General features: G+C 41.2%; 1 protein-coding gene across 2 annotated transcripts in view; it reads left to right on the top strand.

The window, feature by feature from the left end:
• LMF1 (lipase maturation factor 1) overlaps positions 1–17,016 on the top strand; it is a 206,513-nt gene extending 189,497 nt beyond the window's left edge. For both annotated transcript variants that reach the window (XM_032231201.1, XM_032231200.1), the window contains 3 exons: positions 3,510–3,693; positions 8,583–8,695; positions 16,493–17,016. In XM_032231201.1, coding sequence (XP_032087092.1) covers positions 3,510–3,693; positions 8,583–8,695; positions 16,493–16,667 — 472 coding nt within the window. In that variant the 3' untranslated portion in view covers positions 16,668–17,016. The remainder of the gene's footprint in view (positions 1–3,509; positions 3,694–8,582; positions 8,696–16,492) is intronic.
• The last annotated feature ends 1,768 nt before the right edge of the window (positions 17,017–18,784 follow it).

Raw genomic sequence — 18,784 nt, 5'->3', positions numbered from 1 at the left:
CATAGGAATTCTTTTGACATTGCCAACAAGGCTTCAAGCACGTTTGGCCATTTCTGGCAGACGATGGGTCCTATGGCTTTTAATTTTGGCACTTGCAGCAAAAGCCTCATGCAAAAAAATCATCCCTGATGATTTATAATCCTGGCTGATCTTTTTAACAGTCTTCCTACAGTTTTTAGCACAGGTCCAAAAAGGCAGAGCAGCCATTTTTCCATGTTGGTCGTAACAGGACGGGAACATGTTTTGCTCAAGCAAATTGCTTACAAGTCCTGCTGTTAAGTGATTGTGATTTTGTTGAGTGTGTACATCCATAGGTAGTCCTCAAGTTACAACCACAATTGAGCCCGAAATTGAATCCAGAATTTATGTTGCTAAGTGAGACATTTCTTAAGTGAGTCCTGTCCCATTTTACAATCTTGCTTGCCGCAGTTGTTAAGTGACTCACTGCAGTGGTTAAGTGAGTAACGCGGTTGTTAAGTGAATCTGGCTTCCTCGTTGACTTCGCTTGGCAGAAGATCTCAAAAGGGGATCACGTGACCCCAGGACACTTCAATGGTCATAAATATGAACCAGTTGCCAAGCATCTGAATTTTGATCCTGTGACATGGGGATGCTGCAACGGTCGTAAGTGTGAAAAACGATCATAAGTCATTTTTTTCAGTACCGTTGTAACTTTGAACTGTTAGTAAGTGAACTGTTGTTAAGTCAAGGACTACCTGTAGATAGTTCAGTTCTAATGTTTTGTGAACACCCCATATAATCTTGATACCTAATCCGGACTCTGCTGGACTAGCCCGCCCTGGGAAGCCAGAAAGCCTTTCTCCTCTCCCCCTAAAGCTGTGTTATAAAATTGGACTTCCATAGAGCAGCGCTGGTTCCTGAAAATAAGAATGGAATATAGAATATAGATTATAGATTATGAAATGGAATATAGAATTTAGAATATAATATAGAATATATATTATGGAATATATAATATAGAATGGAATATAGAATGGAATAGAATATAGAATATAATGTAGAATATAGATTATGGAATATAGAATGGAATATAGAATATAGAATGGAATATAGAATATAATGTAGAATATAGATTATGGAATATAGAATATAGATTATGGAATATAGAATATAGATCATGGAATATAGATTATGGAATATAGAATATAGATTATAGAATATAGAATATAGAATATAGAATGGAATATAGAATATAGATCATGGAATATAGATTATGAAATATAGAATATAGAATGGAATATAGAATATAGAATGGAATATAGAATATAATGTAGAATATAGAATATAATGTAGAATATAGATTATGGAATATAGAATATAGATCATGGAATATAGATTATGGAATATAGAATATAGAATATAGAATGGAATATAGAATATAGATAATGGAATATAGATTATGGAATATAGAATATAGAATGGAATATAGAATATAGAATGGAATATACAATATAATGTAGAATATAGAATATAATGTAGAATATAGATTATGGAATATAGAATATAGAATGGAATATACAATATAATGTAGAATATAGAATATAATGTAGAATATAGAATATAATGTAGAATATAGATTATGGAATATAGATTATGGAATATAGATTATGGAATATAGAATATAGAATATAATATATAATATAGATTATGGAATATAGAATATAGAATGGAATATAGAATATAGAATGGAATATAGAATATAATGTAGAATATAGAATATAATGTAGAATATAGATTATGGAATATAGAATATAGATTATGGAATATAGAATATAGAATGGAATATACAATATAATGTAGAATATAGAATATAATGTAGAATATAGAATATAATGTAGAATATAGATTATGGAATATAGATTATGGAATATAGATTATGGAATATAGAATATAGAATATAATATATAATATAGATTATGAAATATAGAATATAGAATGGAATATAGAATATAGAATGGAATATAGAATATAATGTAGAATATAGAATATAATGTAGAATATAGATTATGGAATATAGAATATAGATCATGGAATATAGATTATGGAATATAGAATATAGAATATAGAATGGAATATAGAATATAGATAATGGAATATAGATTATGGAATATAGAATATAGAATGGAATATAGAATATAGAATGGAATATACAATATAATGTAGAATATAGAATATAATGTAGAATATAGATTATGGAATATAGAATATAGAATGGAATATACAATATAATGTAGAATATAGAATATAATGTAGAATATAGAATATAATGTAGAATATAGATTATGGAATATAGATTATGGAATATAGAATATAGAATATAATATATAATATAGATTATGGAATATAGAATATAGAATGGAATATAGAATATAGAATGGAATATAGAATATAATGTAGAATATAGAATATAATGTAGAATATAGATTATGGAATATAGAATATAGATTATGGAATATAGAATATAGAATGGAATATACAATATAATGTAGAATATAGAATATAATGTAGAATATAGAATATAATGTAGAATATAGATTATGGAATATAGAATATAGATCATGGAATATAGATTATGGAATATAGATTATGGAATATAGAATATAGAATATAATATATAATATAGATTATGAAATATAGAATATAGAATGGAATATAGAATATAGATCATGGAATATAGATTATGGAATATAGAATATAGAATATAGAATGGAATATAGAATATAGATAATGGAATATAGATTATGGAATATAGAATATAGAATGGAATATAGAATATAGAATGGAATATACAATATAATGTAGAATATAGAATATAATGTAGAATATAGATTATGGAATATAGAATATAGAATGGAATATACAATATAATGTAGAATATAGAATATAATGTAGAATATAGAATATAATGTAGAATATAGATTATGGAATATAGATTATGGAATATAGATTATGGAATATAGAATATAATATATAATATAGATTATGGAATATAGAATATGGCATGGAATATAGAGAAATGAAAGAGGAGAGAAACAGGAATTATAAGAGAGGAGAGGATAGAACAGAATAGAGAACAGAACAGAATAGAATAGAATAGAATAGAGCTGGAAGAGACCTTGGAGGTCTTCTAGTCCAGCCCCCTGTTCAAGCAGGAAGACCTATACCATTTCACCTAAATGACTTTCAAGCCTCTTCTTAAAAACCTCCAGTGAGGAAGCATCTACAACTCCTGGTGGCAAGCTGTTCCACTGGTTAATTGTCCTCACTGTGAGGAAGTTTCTCCTTAATTCCATGTCCAGGTTGCTTCTCCTCCTTAATCAGTTCCCCTCCATTGTTTCTTATCTTGCCCTCCGGTGCTTTGGAGACACCCCTCTTCTTTGTGGCAGCCTCTCAAATACTTGAATGTTTCTGTCCTTGCACTTAACGCGCCCCTGGAAGCCACTTGGTCAAGAGCTTCGAAACATTCGCCACCCTCCTCTCTCTTGCAGCGTAACCAAAGAGAGAACCGAGGTTATAATCCAAGGGACTTCCAGCTCAGACCCCAATGATCCTGCTGCAGTTTGGGAAGAGTATGAATTCAAGTGTAAACCAGGGAATCTGCAGAGGAGGCCCTGCCTGATCAGCCCCTACCATTACCGCCTGGATTGGCTCATGTGGTTTGCTGCTTTCCAGGTGAGCACCCCGCTGATCGGACCGACTCGAAAACAGTCAGCCCAACTGGGTATCTAGCAGTTCAATTAGACTGCCGTTGTTTCCCAGGATCCTGATAAGGTTTGTGACCTGATCCCCCCGTCCAGGCTGTTCCGGAGAGACGGGGTTTGAGCTGTTTAAGGGCCCCCTCCAAACAGCACCATCCATCCCAGAACTGCCCAGGGTAAAAACCTTGTGACTGCAGGGAAAGATTGTGAGGGGTTTAGCAACACATTCACTTGCCTGGCTAGCATAATAGAATAATGAGCAAAGATAGAATTTTTCCTACTATTATTCTTTTAATAGTTTCTCATATTTCTCTACTCTTTCTCCATTTATTGTGTTTCTCTAAGTAGGGATTCTTCATGGGGTGGAGAGCTGGTCTCGGACAGAAAGCCACTTGAAGAGACTAGAACCATGATGACGAACCTATGGCATGCATGCCAGAGGTGGCATGCAGAGCCCTCTCTGTGGGCATGCTCACCCTCACCAGCTTCTCTTTCGGGTTCCGACACGCTCTCTTCCGGGTTCCGGTGTGCTCCGTGTGAAGACCAGGCTGGCTGTGCCGGAACCCAGTAGAGAGTAGCTTGCCGGTGCACATGCGCATAATGGAACCCAGAAGTGCAGCTGGCAGCCGTGCACATGCGCACCAGCCAGCTGTTCTCTTCCAGGCTCCAGCGCGTGCATGCTCCAGTTGCGTCACTCGGTGTCAAAAAGGTTAACCATCCCTGGACTAGAAGCATTTGAAATGTGGATTTACAGGCAGCTGTTATGTATAAGTTGGGCTGACAAAATCAGAAATGAGGAGGTGATAAGCCGCCTGGGAAAGCCAAGGGAAATCATCAAAACCATTAAAAAATGGAAGCTAGAATATTTTGGACATGTGATGCGACAGAATAATACAGCATACTTCACTTAATCCTCCAAGGAAAGATTGAAGGCCAACGAGATCCAGGCAAAAGAACAACATCATGGCTTCAAAATCTAAGGGACTGGTTTGGACAAAACTTAGCAGTCCTTTTTCGTGGGGCTGTAGATAAAAATAGAATTGCCAACATGATTGCTGATGTCCAATGATGGACATGGCACAAGAAGAAGAAGAAAAAGTAGAGAAAATCTCTTCTAGGGGAAATTTCTAAGGGGCTTTTTCAGTCAAAGAGCCACTGCTAAGGTTGAGATCTGTCCTTGAGAAATGGTTGGAGAATATCTGCTTCACTCAGATAAATTTTTCTATCCAATTTCTCTGCCTACAAATTTGGTGAAGACTTTTGAAAGCCCTTTTATAGCCAGTTCATGCTACTTCAAACATTCATCACAGTGAGTAATTCAACTTTCCTCGTGTTCTCTGAGACAAACACTCTGAAATCAGTGCTATACCTTGTTGAAATGCCACATATTAGGAATAAAAATCCTTATAACTACTGGAATTGCAACAGTGTAAGGACACTGATAGTTTAAAATTAAGAGTTGGAAGGGACCTTGTAGGTCATCTAGTCCAACTCCCTGCCCAAGCAGGAGACCTTTCACCATTTCTGACAGATGGCAGTCCAATCTCTTCATGAAAGCCTCCAGTGATGAAGCTCCCACAACTTCTGAAGGCAAGCTATTCCATTGAATATAGAATAAGATTTGGAAGGACCTTGTAGGTCATCTAGTCCACCCCCCCCCAGTGAAGCAAGAGACCCTAGAGTCTAGATCACTTGTGACAGATGACAGTCCAGTCTCTTCTTGAAAGCCTCCAGTGTTGAAGCTCCCACAACTTCCGAAGGCAACTTCTGTTCCATGGGTTGAATGTTCTCAGTGTCAGAAAATTTCTCCTTATTTTCAGGTTGAATCTCTCCTTGGTCAGTTTCCATCCATTATTCCTTGTCTGATGGCCCTGGACTCTGAAAGGACATCAGAATGGTTCTCAACCAGAGAGAATTCCCCACTCCCAAGACCCTTCAGCTTCTGACAAGGGAACGTCAAAGAACAGCACCTCATCTCAGATATGCCACAGAACATAGAATAACGGAAGAGTCATCTAGTCCAACCCCCTGTTCGAGCAGGAGACCCTATACATTGCAGAGAAGTGGCTGTCCAGTCTCTCCTTAAAAGCCTCCAGTGATGAAGCACCCACAATTTCTGAAGCCAATCCCTTCCATTGGTCAATTGTCTATTGGTTAATTGTTGTTGATATCAGGGTGGGATTCTCGTTTCTTTCCCATGTTAGAGGCCTGAGCTGAGATCGAGCCCAGCAAGGAAGGAAAGAGAAAAGGAAATTGGAGGAGCCTTTTTCCAATGCTGTCCCCACAAGGACTTTGGAGGGAAATAAAGAATGATTTATAGAAGGAAATAAGGTAAGGAAGACCTTCAGAGACCAATTGCTCAAATTATTTCCAACCTCTGACCCCTCAGTGAGAGCAGTTAATTGCTGGAACTAACCAAGGAGAGAAGCCACCTAGATCTATGGAGAAATTTCCATACAGCGACATCAATTAACCAATAAAACAGCTGGTCTCCAGAAGTTGTGGGCCCACCATCATTGAAGGTTTTCAAGCAGAGACTGGACAGCCATTTGTCTGAAATGATAGAGGGTCTCCTACTTGAGCAGAGGGTTGGACTAGAAGACCTCAAAGGTCCCTTCCAACCCTCTTATTCTATGTTCTGTGTTCAAAATTACATGCATAGTAAATCAAACAGTACTCCAAGTGGCCAAAGGAAGCTTGGTTCTCTAAAAGAAATTGCATGTGAAGATTTTGGTTTTGCCCCTGGTAGCATCTTCACCGTCATTTCTCATTAATATTTCTGATCTACAGTAGTGACCATCTCAATATACTGGCCCAGCACTAACAGTAGGAGTAGCTTCATTACACAATTTCAGTATTCCAGTGTTTGAAATTTAAATTAAATTATTTTTTTACTTTATTGTCATTGTACGTATGTACACAGTATATCAATACAACGAAATTCATGTAACACCCAGAGATCAGGCCCAACACACATGACAGTCGTCCCCCCCTCACACTCTCACCCGCCAAAAATTCCCCAGCTCTTTTGAGGGGCTGCCACAAATAAGAGGGGGGTCAACTAATTTTCCAAAGACAGGACAAAAAGCAATGGAGAGAAACTAATCAAGGAGAGAAACAACTTGGAATTAAGGAGAATCTTTCTAACAGTGAGACCAATCAACTAGTGGAACAGCTTACTTCCAGAAGTTGCGGGTGCACCATCGTTGAAGGTTTTCAAGAAGAGACTGGACATCCATTTATCTGGAATGGTAGAGGGTCTCCTGCTTGAGCAATGGGTTGGAGTAGAAGACCTCCAAGGTTCCTTCCAACTCTTTTGTTTCTGCATTCCTCCAAAATAGCTCTGGGTACTGTCCAACCGCCCTTCCCATGGAGGTGCTCAGCTCAGGGTTTTTCTCTGTAGCCCTCGAACTCAGGATCTGCTCTATTTTCAAACCAAGCTTTTCTTCTGCTGACTTCTCCTCCGTCATCCTCCCCGCCCCCATGGGATCCCGTCCTGGTCAATTTTGAGAGCGTTTGCCCATAGACTCCTAAGCCCCTTCCCATCGTTTCTTTCCAACATTCCGCAGAGTTGGAAAGAATAAAAATGCAGAGGGTTATTATATTCGGCTAATAATAAATTAGGAAATGTTTTCTTGCAAAGTAAATGGCGTGTTACCCAAAAGACAATTAAAAGCACTTCTGGAGTAGCAATGAAGCAAGGGCATTTCCCCCTCTTCGTGCTCTTTGTAAGTGGATGATCCAGATGGATCCACAAATGTATAAAACGTCCGATGTGCCAATATTCAAAAAGTCCTCAGTCAACCGTGGCAGGTTTCAGGCCTCCTTTTTCTGCTTCCAGTGGAAATCTGGGCCCTTGTCCCAAAAGAGGAAGTTTTTCTAGGAACTGCCAGCAGAAGGGACTGTTGCGGATCAAGCAGTGAAGAGTTCCAAAAAACAATCTGTTGTGAGACAGACAGAGGGAGGGAAATGACTTCTCCCATACTTCGTGGCTGTTCTTCCGGCGAAGAGCTGTAGGGGCCCAATCACTCACTGTCTATATCCCACAGACCCCGGACTATGCTACTGAATGGAGCCTAGAAGCCATTAAGCATTTTAAGTTATGTTTTAATTCTTGTTTCTTTTTCCCATTTGTTTATTGATTTGATTGTGTCACAAATTCATTTCAATTACCCCCCCCCCCGGTATTGGAAAGATGACCATTAGATTAATAAGAATAAAGAAGAAGAATGAAAGGAAGTTTGCTTCATTTCAATATTCAGTGGAAGAACTTTGCAAAAACTAAATCTAAAAAAAAGGTCTTTTTTTTTAATAGTTAAAGAAACTGTTACTTCTAAATGAATGTATACATATGACCAAAACGGATTTCTTCCCAAGATTAGAGACAACATGCGAATTGTACTAAATACACTAGAGTACTATGAAGCCAACCCAGAGAAGCAAATGGTGTTACTATTCCTGGATGCGCAAAAGGCCTTTGACAATGTGAACTGGCAATTCATGATAATGCAATTACAAATGATGAAGTTTGGTGTGGGGTTTATTAATATGACCGGGAGAAGTGGCAGTTAAGAAATGCCTTAAAGGGTTTTTTTAAAAAGTTGGCTATGCCCACCCAGTCATATGATTTCCCCCACCAAGCCACAGAACTAGTAGGGAAGCATTTTTAATTTCACCACTGGTTTATAGCTACCAATTCTAATAAACGCATGAAGGATGGGGGTTGTTTTCTGTATATATTAATGCATTGCTTTTATCTTTTATTATTTAGAGGCTTCCTGTTGACATGCTTGGCTTAAAATCCATTTCATTTGCATTCCTTCTCAAAATGTGTGTTTTCTCCCCTCTCTCTTTCTCTGTAAGACCTATGAACAGAACGAATGGGTCATTCACTTAGCAGGGAAAATCTTGGCAAACGAGAAGGAAACTTTGTCTCTTCTGGCCTTCAACCCATTTGAGGACAAGGCACCACCCAAGTAAGTTCAGTTTAAAGGGCATCTTTTAAATGTTTACTAAACGTTTATTAATAAAGAGTAAAAGAAGCAAAGGAAGGGGAAAAAACCAGGGAAAAAGCAAAAGCACAGAAAGAAAAGATAAAAAAAATGGAAAGAGAAGCTTCCAGCTTCCTTTGAAGCAAATATAAATAGATTTACAAAAGCATCTCTTATCTGTGATTACAAAAAAGCTTGCTCTTTTCTATTATTTTTCTTTTTCTAATCATGAAACCACAAAAGGATAAGTTCATTTTTTTTCCATTTTGTACAAAAAGCCTATAAGGGATTTCCAGGCAGCAATAAATATCTTTTTTCCCCCGATCAAACAAGTCAATTCAGCCGTTTCCGCAAATTCCATCATCTTCACCAATGATTCCTCCGTTGTGGGCCTTCTCAAACCTTTCCATTTTTGAGCAGATTAGTGTCACAGCAGTTGTCATACTAAAAAAAAAAAAAGTTTCTTGACTTTTTTCTAGTCCACTAATCCCAGAAGAAAGGTGTCTGGTTTCAGTTGTACTTTAACTTTTAAAATCTTCAGAATTCATGCATGTGTTTGTCTCCTGAATTTTGGGTGCTCTTTTTTTACATGTTCAACAAACAAAATGCCCCGTCATGCTGTTCTCTTTTCCAACAAAGATTCAAAGTATTTCATTCATTCTAGACAGCTTCTCTGGTGACCAACGAGGGGCATCTTCTGATCAGCCACACAGTGAAATCTCTTTTGTGACAATGCTGTTACACAGATATCTTCTAGGCAAACCCTTGCCCGGATCATAAAACATGGAATAACAGAGTTGGAAGGGACCTCGGAAGTCTTCTAGTCCAACCCCCTACTTGGCAGGAGACCCTACACCATTTCTGACCGATGGCAGCCCAATCTCTTCTTGAAAGCCTCCAATGAGAAAGCTCCCACAACTTCTGAAGGCAACTTCTGTTCCATTGGTTGATTGCTCTCACTGTTAGGAATGTTCTCCTTATTTCCAGGTTGAATCTCTCCTTGTTCGGGTTCCATCCATGATTCCTCCTCTGGCCTTTCAGTGCTTTGGAAAATAGTTTTGACCCCCTTGTCATTGTAGGAGCCCCTCAAATATTGGGACACTGCTCTCATGTCATTGTTAGTCCTTTTCATTAAACTAGACATAGCCAATTCCTGCAACTGTTCTTCATACGTTTTAGCCTCCAGGCTCATAATCATCCTTGTTGCTCTTCTCTGCACATTTTTTCCAGAGTCTCAACAATCTTTTTTGTATTGTGGTGAGCAGAACTAGATGCAGTATTCCAAGGGTGGTCTTTCTAAGGCTTTGTAAAGTTTGTCCATGTGACATGGCTGAATTGGGGTTAACAGAATAACAGAGTTGGAAGAGACCTTGTAGGTCATCTAGTCCAACACACACACACACAAACAAACACACACACACACACACACACACACACACTCAAGTAGGAGACCCTACACCATTTCTGACAGGTGGCAGTCCAGTCTCTTCTTGAAAGCTTACAGGGATGAAGCTCCCACAACTTCCGAAGGCAACTTCTGTTCCATGGGTTGATTGTTCTCACTGTCAGAAAATTCCTCCTTATTTCCAGGTTGAATCTCTCCTTGGTCAGTTTCCATCTGTTATTCCTTGTCTGGCCTTCAGGTGCTTTGGAAAATATCTTGACCCCCTCCTCTCTGTGGCAGCCCCTCAAATATTGGAAGGCTGCTATCCTGCCTCCCGTGGTCCTTCTCTTCACTAGACTAGCCAGGCCCAGTTCCTGCCCCTGGAATGCTTTTCCTCTTGCCCTCACAGACATACATGCACACATGTGCACACACCAAAGGAAGACTTGCAAAGGAGGGAACACATTTGTGGGGCTGAATTTGTTCCCCAATACTTTTCCCTCTGGGCTTGGTGTTTCGTAAAGCTCAGCTCCCCCGTGTGGCTTCTCTGACGGTTAATCTCGAGAAGAATTAAAGAGTTGGAGAGCCAAGTTGACTGGGATTCTCTGGACACTTGAAAATGAAATTCGATTGCGGTGTGGGTTATTGCTGCCGTGCAAGTGCAGTAAAAGAGAAAATGAAAAGCAGATGACTGGCTTGCTTTTGGAAAAAGAAAAAGGATAAAACATGAGGTCATGGGTGGGAGTAATCTAATTGAGTGTGAAACTTGACTTGGGCAGAGGGACATTTGCAAAACATCCAGGCACAAGATATTCGGTCTGGCTCAAGGTTCATAAAGCATTTAGTCCACATAAATCTGACAAGACTCCTCATTTGGGCTGCAAAAATTATTAATTCACTTATTATTTAGCCACATGGTGGGTATAAGGTTTTGTTCAAGTGTGAAAGGACAATTCAGAAATTGTGTGCGCTCCATCATTGAATGTTTTTAAGAAGAGACTAGACAGTCACTTATATGAAATAGTATAGGTTCTCTTGCTTGAGCAGAGGGGTGGACTAGAAGACCTCCAAAGTCCTTCCATATTCTGTTCTTTCTTCCAACTGTTATTCTTTGTTCTATCTTCTAAGGGAAGGGAAGAACCAGAAAGGCAGAATTCTCCATTCTACTATTCTATTCTATTCTTTCTTATTGCAGGATTTGGTATGTCTAGTCTAGAGAAAAGAAGACTAGGAGTGACATGATAGCAGTCTTCCAATATTTGAGGGGTTGCCACAAAGGGTTCCACCACAAATGCGCGAACGACAAAAGTGCGTCTGACTAAACCGCGGTGACAAAACCGCGCCGTCAAAACCGCGGCAACGAATGAGCGCTGAAGCGCGCCGACAACAGCGCACCGACAGAAGCGCGCTGTAACATAACCCTAAACCTAACCCTAACCCTAACCCTAAACCTTACCTTAACTTAAATCGCACTTCTGTCGGCGCGCTGTTGTCGGCGCGCTTTTGACATTGCGGTTTTAGCGCCGCAGTTTTGTCGGCGCGCTTTTGACATTCGCGCTTATGTCATGCCACGGCCACAAAGAAGAGAGAGTCAAATTATTGTCCAAAGCACCAAAGAGCAGGACAATAAGCAATAGATGGAAATTAATGCAGGAGAGAAGCAACCAAGAACTAAGGAGAATTTTTCTGACAGTGAGACCAATCAACCCATGGAATAGAAGTTGCCTTCGGAAGTTGTGGGAGCTTCATCACTGGAGGCTTTCAGGAAGAGATTGGACTGCCATTTGTCAGAAATGGTGTAGGGTCTCCTGCTTGGGTGGGGGCATGGGGTTGGACTAGATGACCTACAAGGTCCCTTCCAACTCTGTTAATCCAATCTAATCTAGTCTGGGAAGATGGGTTTTGAATAAGAGGGATCCCTGCTTCAAAGGTCTTCCTGCCCTGTTTGTGCAATGGAACTCTTCAAGGCCTCTGCATGGAAATTGGCCCATTATAACCTTCTGCTGTTCCAGATCAACAGAAGAGAACACGGCTCTTCTTGTTCATGAATTAAGTAGGGTTGAAGCATCTACAAAAAAAGGGCAAGTGACATCATACATATCTTGGTGTTGTCATGCAAGGGAGGCCTACTACGTCATTTGCGTCATTGTCACTTCTTCCGGACAACTGGTGATCACAACCACACGGGCAGGTTGGAGAGATGTTGCATTTTGCTGAGTTGGGGGTGCTTGTTTTTACTCGGCCTTGCAAAAAAAAAAAGTGTCAGTGAATAATCCATGGATAATTTTAGGGGAATCGGATATTTTTTTAAAAAATCATTTGGCTCAATCAGCAAATCAGGTCTTAAAGTAGATTGGGCCTTAACGTGATATTTGGGAATAGGATTGTTTTGAAATGTTTAGATCGTCTTTGCTTCAACAGCCAGTGATCTGGAATGGCCTAAAAGTCAGTTCACACAATATGCTACACCAGAGAAATGCACTTTAATAGCTCAGGGTTATTGGAAGCCACCATTTTCTTAGCATGTTGTGTGAAGGCCACTAAGTTAAATCAGGATGGAAGGTTGCCTTCCATCCTTCTGAGGTGGGTAAAATGAGGACCCAGATTGTTGGGGAAAGAGGCTGACTCTGTAAACTGCTTAGGTAAAGGTTCCCCACACATGAGTGCTAGTCATTCCCAACTCTAGGGGGGGGGGGGGGGCGTTCATCTCTGGTTCAAAGCCGAAGAGCCAGCGCTGTCCGAAGATGTCTGCGTGGTCATGTGGCCGGCATGACTAAATGCCAAAGACACACAGAACGCTGTTTCCTTCCCACCAAAGTGGTTCCTATTTTTCTACTTGCATTTTTTACAGACTTTCGAACTGCTAGGTTGGCAGAAGCTGGGACAAGTAATGGGAGCTCACTCCGTTATGTGGCGCTAGGGATTTGAACAGCCAAACTGCCAACCTTTCTGATCGACAAGCTGAGCGTCTTAGCCACTGAGCCACCGTGTCCCTATAAACCGCTTAGAGTGGACTGTAAAAGCACTATGAAGCTATATATATATAGTATGTATGTATGTATGTATGTATGTATGTATGTATGTATGTATGTGTATATGTATGCATATGCACATACATACATACATACATACACACACACTTTATTTACAGTCACAGACCAAAACACGAGTACTACACGGTATATAAGCAGTATATAAGTCTAAGTGCTATTGTTCTATGGCAGCCCCCAGGCTTTGCCAACTCTCGTTTAGAGTGCCAGTTTGGCCTAGTGGTTCAGGCCTCGGGGTGGAAACAGGAGACTGGGAGTTCTAGTCCCACCTGAGGCACATACCCGGTTAGGTGACCTTGGGACCAGCCGCTTTCTCTCGGCCCTCGGAAGGAGACGGCAAGGAAGCCCTTCTGTAATCTTGCCAAGGACATCGCAGAAACTTGTCCAGGCAGCTGCAAGGGTCAAAGAACCAATTCTAACACACGGAAAAAGAGACGCTGCCTCGTTTAGGGTTTTGCGTGTTGTGTGTTTGTGTGTGTGTGGCCAACTACAAATTGCCCTGTGCAACTTGATCCTCCTTGACAATGTTAGAGGCTTCCTAGGCTCACACACTCCCTCTCCCACTGTTATTTCGTTGATCAGAAAAAGCCCCAACCTCTGCATAGGCAAACATTGTGCCCACCCTGCTTGTCTCCCAATCCGTGTGTATGTGTGTGTGTGTGCGTGCGTGCGTGCATGCATGCACGCTTGGCTTTTCCCTCCAAAAACACCCCATCTGTTCCAGAGAGAGGCAGCTGCCTCTTCCACAACTGTTTTCACCTGTCTGGAAGGTTTAGCCTCTAGCCACAACAGCTTAGAGGTGCTGCCTCTTTGCAAGCCTTCCCAGTTGGAAGATGTCACTGGGGGCTGATGGGGGGGGGGGGCTCTCGGCAGTGCAGCTGTCCTGGCTTGGAGGAGGAAGCGCGGGAAGGTCCAGGCTGGGCAGAAAGACGGTTTTGGCAGAGAGAAGGTGAACCTGCTCCTCCATGACAGAAAGGAATCAGGAGGCTGCAAAAGGAACAATACTTTTCCTTTCTTTTTCCTTTCCTTTTTTTCCTTTTCCTTTAACTTTTACCTTTACTTTACTTTATTTTATGCTTTGCTTTGCTTTATTTTATTTTTCTTCTTGTTGTTCTTTTCTTTCAAATTAGGTGAGACCTGGCTCAAAAACAGTAACTCTGAGAGGGACCTTGGAGTCTTAGTGGATGATCTCTTGAATTTGAGCTAGCAGTGTATGGCAGCAGCCAAAGAAGCTAATACAGCCCTGGGTTGTATAAACACAGTCATAGAATCAAAATCATGTGAAATGTTAGTACTGCTTTACAAAAACCCTAGTAAGACCATACCTGGAATACTGCAACCTCTTTTGGTCATCACACTACCAAAAAAAAGATGTTGAGACCTTGGAAAAAGTTCAGAGAAAAGCAAGTAAGATGATCAAAGGCCTGGAGACTAAAACGTATGAAGAACGGCTGTAGGATTTGGGTCTGGTTAAGTCTAAAGAAAAAAGAATTAGGGGTGACATGATAGCAGTATTCCAGTATTTGAGGGGCTGCCATGAAGAAGAGGGGGTCGGCCTATTTTCCAAAGTGCCAGAAGGCAGGACAAGAAACAATGATTGGAAACTAACCAAAGAGAGAAGCAACCTGGAATTAAGGAGAAACTTCCTAACAGTGAGGACAATTAACCAGTGGAACAGTTTGCCTCCAGAAATCATGGATTCTCCATCACTGGAGGTTTTTAAGAAGAGACTGGACAGTCACGTATCTGAAATGGTATAGGGTTTCCTGCTTGAGCAGGGGGCTGGACTAGAAGACCTCCAAGGTCCCTTCCAGTTTCTACTCTACTCCACTCTTTGCTTTCAGCCTTCCTCCACGGAGGCAGAAGTTGTCCCAATTCCTCCCACCCTTCCTCCATTTTGACTTTTTCTCCAGAGATGTCCACAGAATTTTTTTTTTAAAGGCACAATACAGGTAGTTCTTAACTTACAACCATAATTGAGTCCCAAATTTCTGTTGTTAAGTGAATTTTGCCCCATTGTATGACCTTTCTCGCCACAGTTGTTAAGTTAGTAAGACGATTATGAAGAGAATCTGCTTCCCCGTGGATTTTGCTTGTCAGAGGTCACCAAAGGGGGAGAAGTGACCCGGGGACACTGCGATTGTCATAAATGGATCAGTTGCCGAGCATCTGAATTTGATCACAATTTTCATGGGGATGTTGCAACAGTCATAAGTGTGAAAAACAGTCATAACTCACTGTTTTTAGTGGTGTTGTAACTTTGAGCGGTCACTAAATGAATTGTCGTAAGTGGAGAACTACCTGCATTATCTCAAGTTCGCCCCCACCATCTGTGGGACAGGTGGAGTGGTGCGGTGGCCTAGAGATGGAGCTCTCGCCTCCCCATTAGGAGGCTGTGAGTTCGATCCTAGGTAGAGGCAGATAATTCTCTCTCACAATGAGATTATATCTGATGAACAAAACTCTGCATTGGCGACAGGAAGGGCATCCGGCCAGTAAACACTTTGCTAGCTCCATTCAGTTGCCCAGATTCCACCTCGCAAGGGAAAAGAAGATGATCTTGTTCTGACCTAGGCTTCCTGATACAGTAAACTGCACACAATTAAGTCCTGAAACCCTCTTTTGATTTCAAAGGCTGTGAATTATATTCATTCACAGCCCATAATGAGTCCCAAATAGTTTGTAAAGAGTCCAACAGTAGGCTGTCAAAGTCTTTTGGGATAAGGCTGATAAGCACCCACCTTTATCTTCCTTGAAACGCTTCCAAAGACCTAATTGGCATCTAGCTTGGCAAGGCCACACGGAGCAAAGAGTCCAAACGTATTTTCAGAAGGTAAACTGACCAGCATGAATCAAGTTGCTTCCTGCAAAGGCTCTTTGCTTCTCCTTTATGTCCTATGGGAGCGGCCAATCACCTCCAAGCCTTACTCCCAAGTCGTCCCTTTTGTCTTAACTGTTCTTGCCTTCTGGCAGCTCTGCACATGCGCACACTGGGAATAGGGGAGCCTGTTCCTCTGCCTCTCTGCTGTCCGACTCTGGAGGCTCCAGAGGCAGCACATAATTCCCAGATGGACCTGGCCCCCTCTCTGCCTTTAACGCAGAGCCCTCGTCCGAGCCTTCCCCAGATTCCAGGACTGGCCCATGTTCCTCCCCATCCTCCTCACTGTCCAACTCTGCTGCCAGCTGTGCAGGCCACCAGCGGACCTCAACAGATCAACAGGGCAGATCAGGTTGAATTGTTCCTCCAAGGACTGATCTTGTAAAAGCAGAGAGAAAATACAATTTGCTGTGTTTTGCTGAAGGAGGAGCAGACCTTGGTTCCCATTGCAATGTTTCTGCTTCTTGCAGGTGGGTTCGGGGAGAGCATTTCAGGTACAAGTTCAGCCGGCCAGGTGGACAGCACGCCCAGCAGCAGAAATGGTGGATCCGTAAAAGGCTTGGACCCTACTTCCCGCCCGTCAACCTTGAAGGACTGAAGAAGTTTTTCAAGGCTCGAAACTGGCCAGACCCAAAGCAGAGTTGACCAAACGAATTACACATACACGCGCCCACACACGCATGCACGCACACATTTTGTCTTTGGCCCTCCTTTGGGTTGTGTGAATTCTCTGTTGTCGATACTTCACAGCAGGACAACCCCTAGCACTCGCTGAAGACACACACACACCCCAGGCCAGGGATAAAAACATTGGTGGTTTTTTTTTTTTACAATTAGGGGAGTTGTGGCCGAAATGGGTACTCAAAGCATCACTTGGAAAGGAATGGAAAACATGGAAAAGCTGGGTCCATGAGTACCATACTTTTCGGACTATAAGATGCAACGGAGTATAAGACGCACCATGATTTTGAAGAGGTAATTTTTTTAAAAAAAATTGCACTCTGCAAGCCTCCCAAACCCTCTGCACACCTCATTTTTTGCACAAAAAAAGGGGGGCATGCAGAGCTTTGGGAGGCTCTTAGAGTGCTCCTGGAGACTAGGGGGGGGCTAAAAACAAGCAAAAGAATGCCCCATTTTTCACAAAAGAAAAGGGCACGCAGAGGCTTTGGGAGGCTCGTAGAGTGCTCCTGGGGGCTGGGGAGGGCAAAAACAAAAAAAAATGAGACATTTTTTGCTCATTTTTCCCCCCTCCCCTGACCCCAAGAGCACTCTACAAGCCTCCCAAAGCCTACGCATGCCCTGTTTTTTGCTCATTTTTGCCCCAGCCCCCAGGAGCACTTTGCAGGCCTCTCGAACTCTCTGCATGCCCTGTTTTTCACAAAAAATGAGGCGTGCAGAGGGTTTGGGAAGCCTGCATAGTGCAAAAACTTTTTTTAATTTACCTCTTCAAAATATTGGTGCATCTTATAGTACAAAAAATACAGTAAATGAAAGTAAGTACTGTCCAAGACCCAACAATTTATTCCCCTCCCATCAAATTTTGGAAGAATGAGATCCTCCCCCCCCCCTTATAAAAATTAGGTTTCAGAAGCCTGCATTCAGGGATCTCAAAGGCTGTTGGTTCCACTGGTTTCTGCTTGAAGTCCGCTTCAATAGGTCAATGATCCTTCAAGCGCCAGCAAACCTTTGTACACAGATGCAAAATTGAAATGAAGTTGGGGGGGGGGGAGGCTAAAACCTCCTGAGATTTCACGGGGTTGCCTAAAGGTCTAGTGAGATGTTGCTCAGCTCAGGGATTTTGGCCAAGCGACTTTGCACACGGGGACAAGAGAAGTTAATTCCTGTTTAAGGTAGACTTTAATTTCATTTTTAGGTCCTTAGGCGCCACCTAGTGTTGATTCGGTTATTATATCAGTAGGACCGTAACTACAGTAGGAGGGTGAGGAGATACGTATTTCTTCTCTTCCCCCTCCTTTCCGTCTCTTATTTTTTCCCTCTGATGCCTTTTCCCCTCTTTCTCCAAAACAGCCTGTGGGGAAGCCAGGCAGCTCCCACCAAAATCCTGAATCATCCCTTGCAAAAGGCAACTTAAATCCAGTTGAGGGCTGCTGGTTGACCAATTAATGCTTGGTTTGTGAATACGTTTTGCCCACAGACCACTGGGGATTTGTTAGTGTTTTTATTTGGCATCTGCTTATATCTGAGCACAGTACAAGACCAATTCTTGGGAAACTTAAGACAAACCAACTTTTTTTTTTAATTCTTCATTCAAGAACAAGCAACATTAGAATATACCCTTAATGTCTAGAGTTCAAACTGACAGAATATGCTTAAAAAAAAACCTCTTCTACTTTTAACTTACTATCCACCAGTGATCAAAATTAGAAGGAATTTGTCCCAAGAACTATGTGCATTCTGCCCATAATGCATTTTAGATGCAATGGGGTAGGTGATTCTCCTTACAAGGAGACTAATGGAACCCAAAGATCAATCCCACCTAAAATCTTCATATCCAGAAAATCTGTTTCACATGGGGGGAAAAAACCAAGTTATCATTCTTTTCTAATAAAATTTCCTTCTGATTAATACACATTCAACTTTATTAAACTGAAACAAGCGAGAAGGTCAGCTCTATAAGATGTTTAACCAAAGCTATTTGTCTTCGTTGCTTCATTGAAATTGCAGGCAGGAAATTCTGTCTACAGGAACAAAGAAGAATGGATGGCAATTAATTGGCCAGTGACTTCTAACCCGTGCAACTT

This window comes from Thamnophis elegans, chromosome 14 (genome assembly GCF_009769535.1).
Source record: "Thamnophis elegans isolate rThaEle1 chromosome 14, rThaEle1.pri, whole genome shotgun sequence".
NCBI lineage: Eukaryota > Metazoa > Chordata > Lepidosauria > Squamata > Colubridae > Thamnophis > Thamnophis elegans.
Note: the sequence above shows the minus strand (reverse complement) of the source record. Positions and strands in the feature narration are given on the sequence as shown.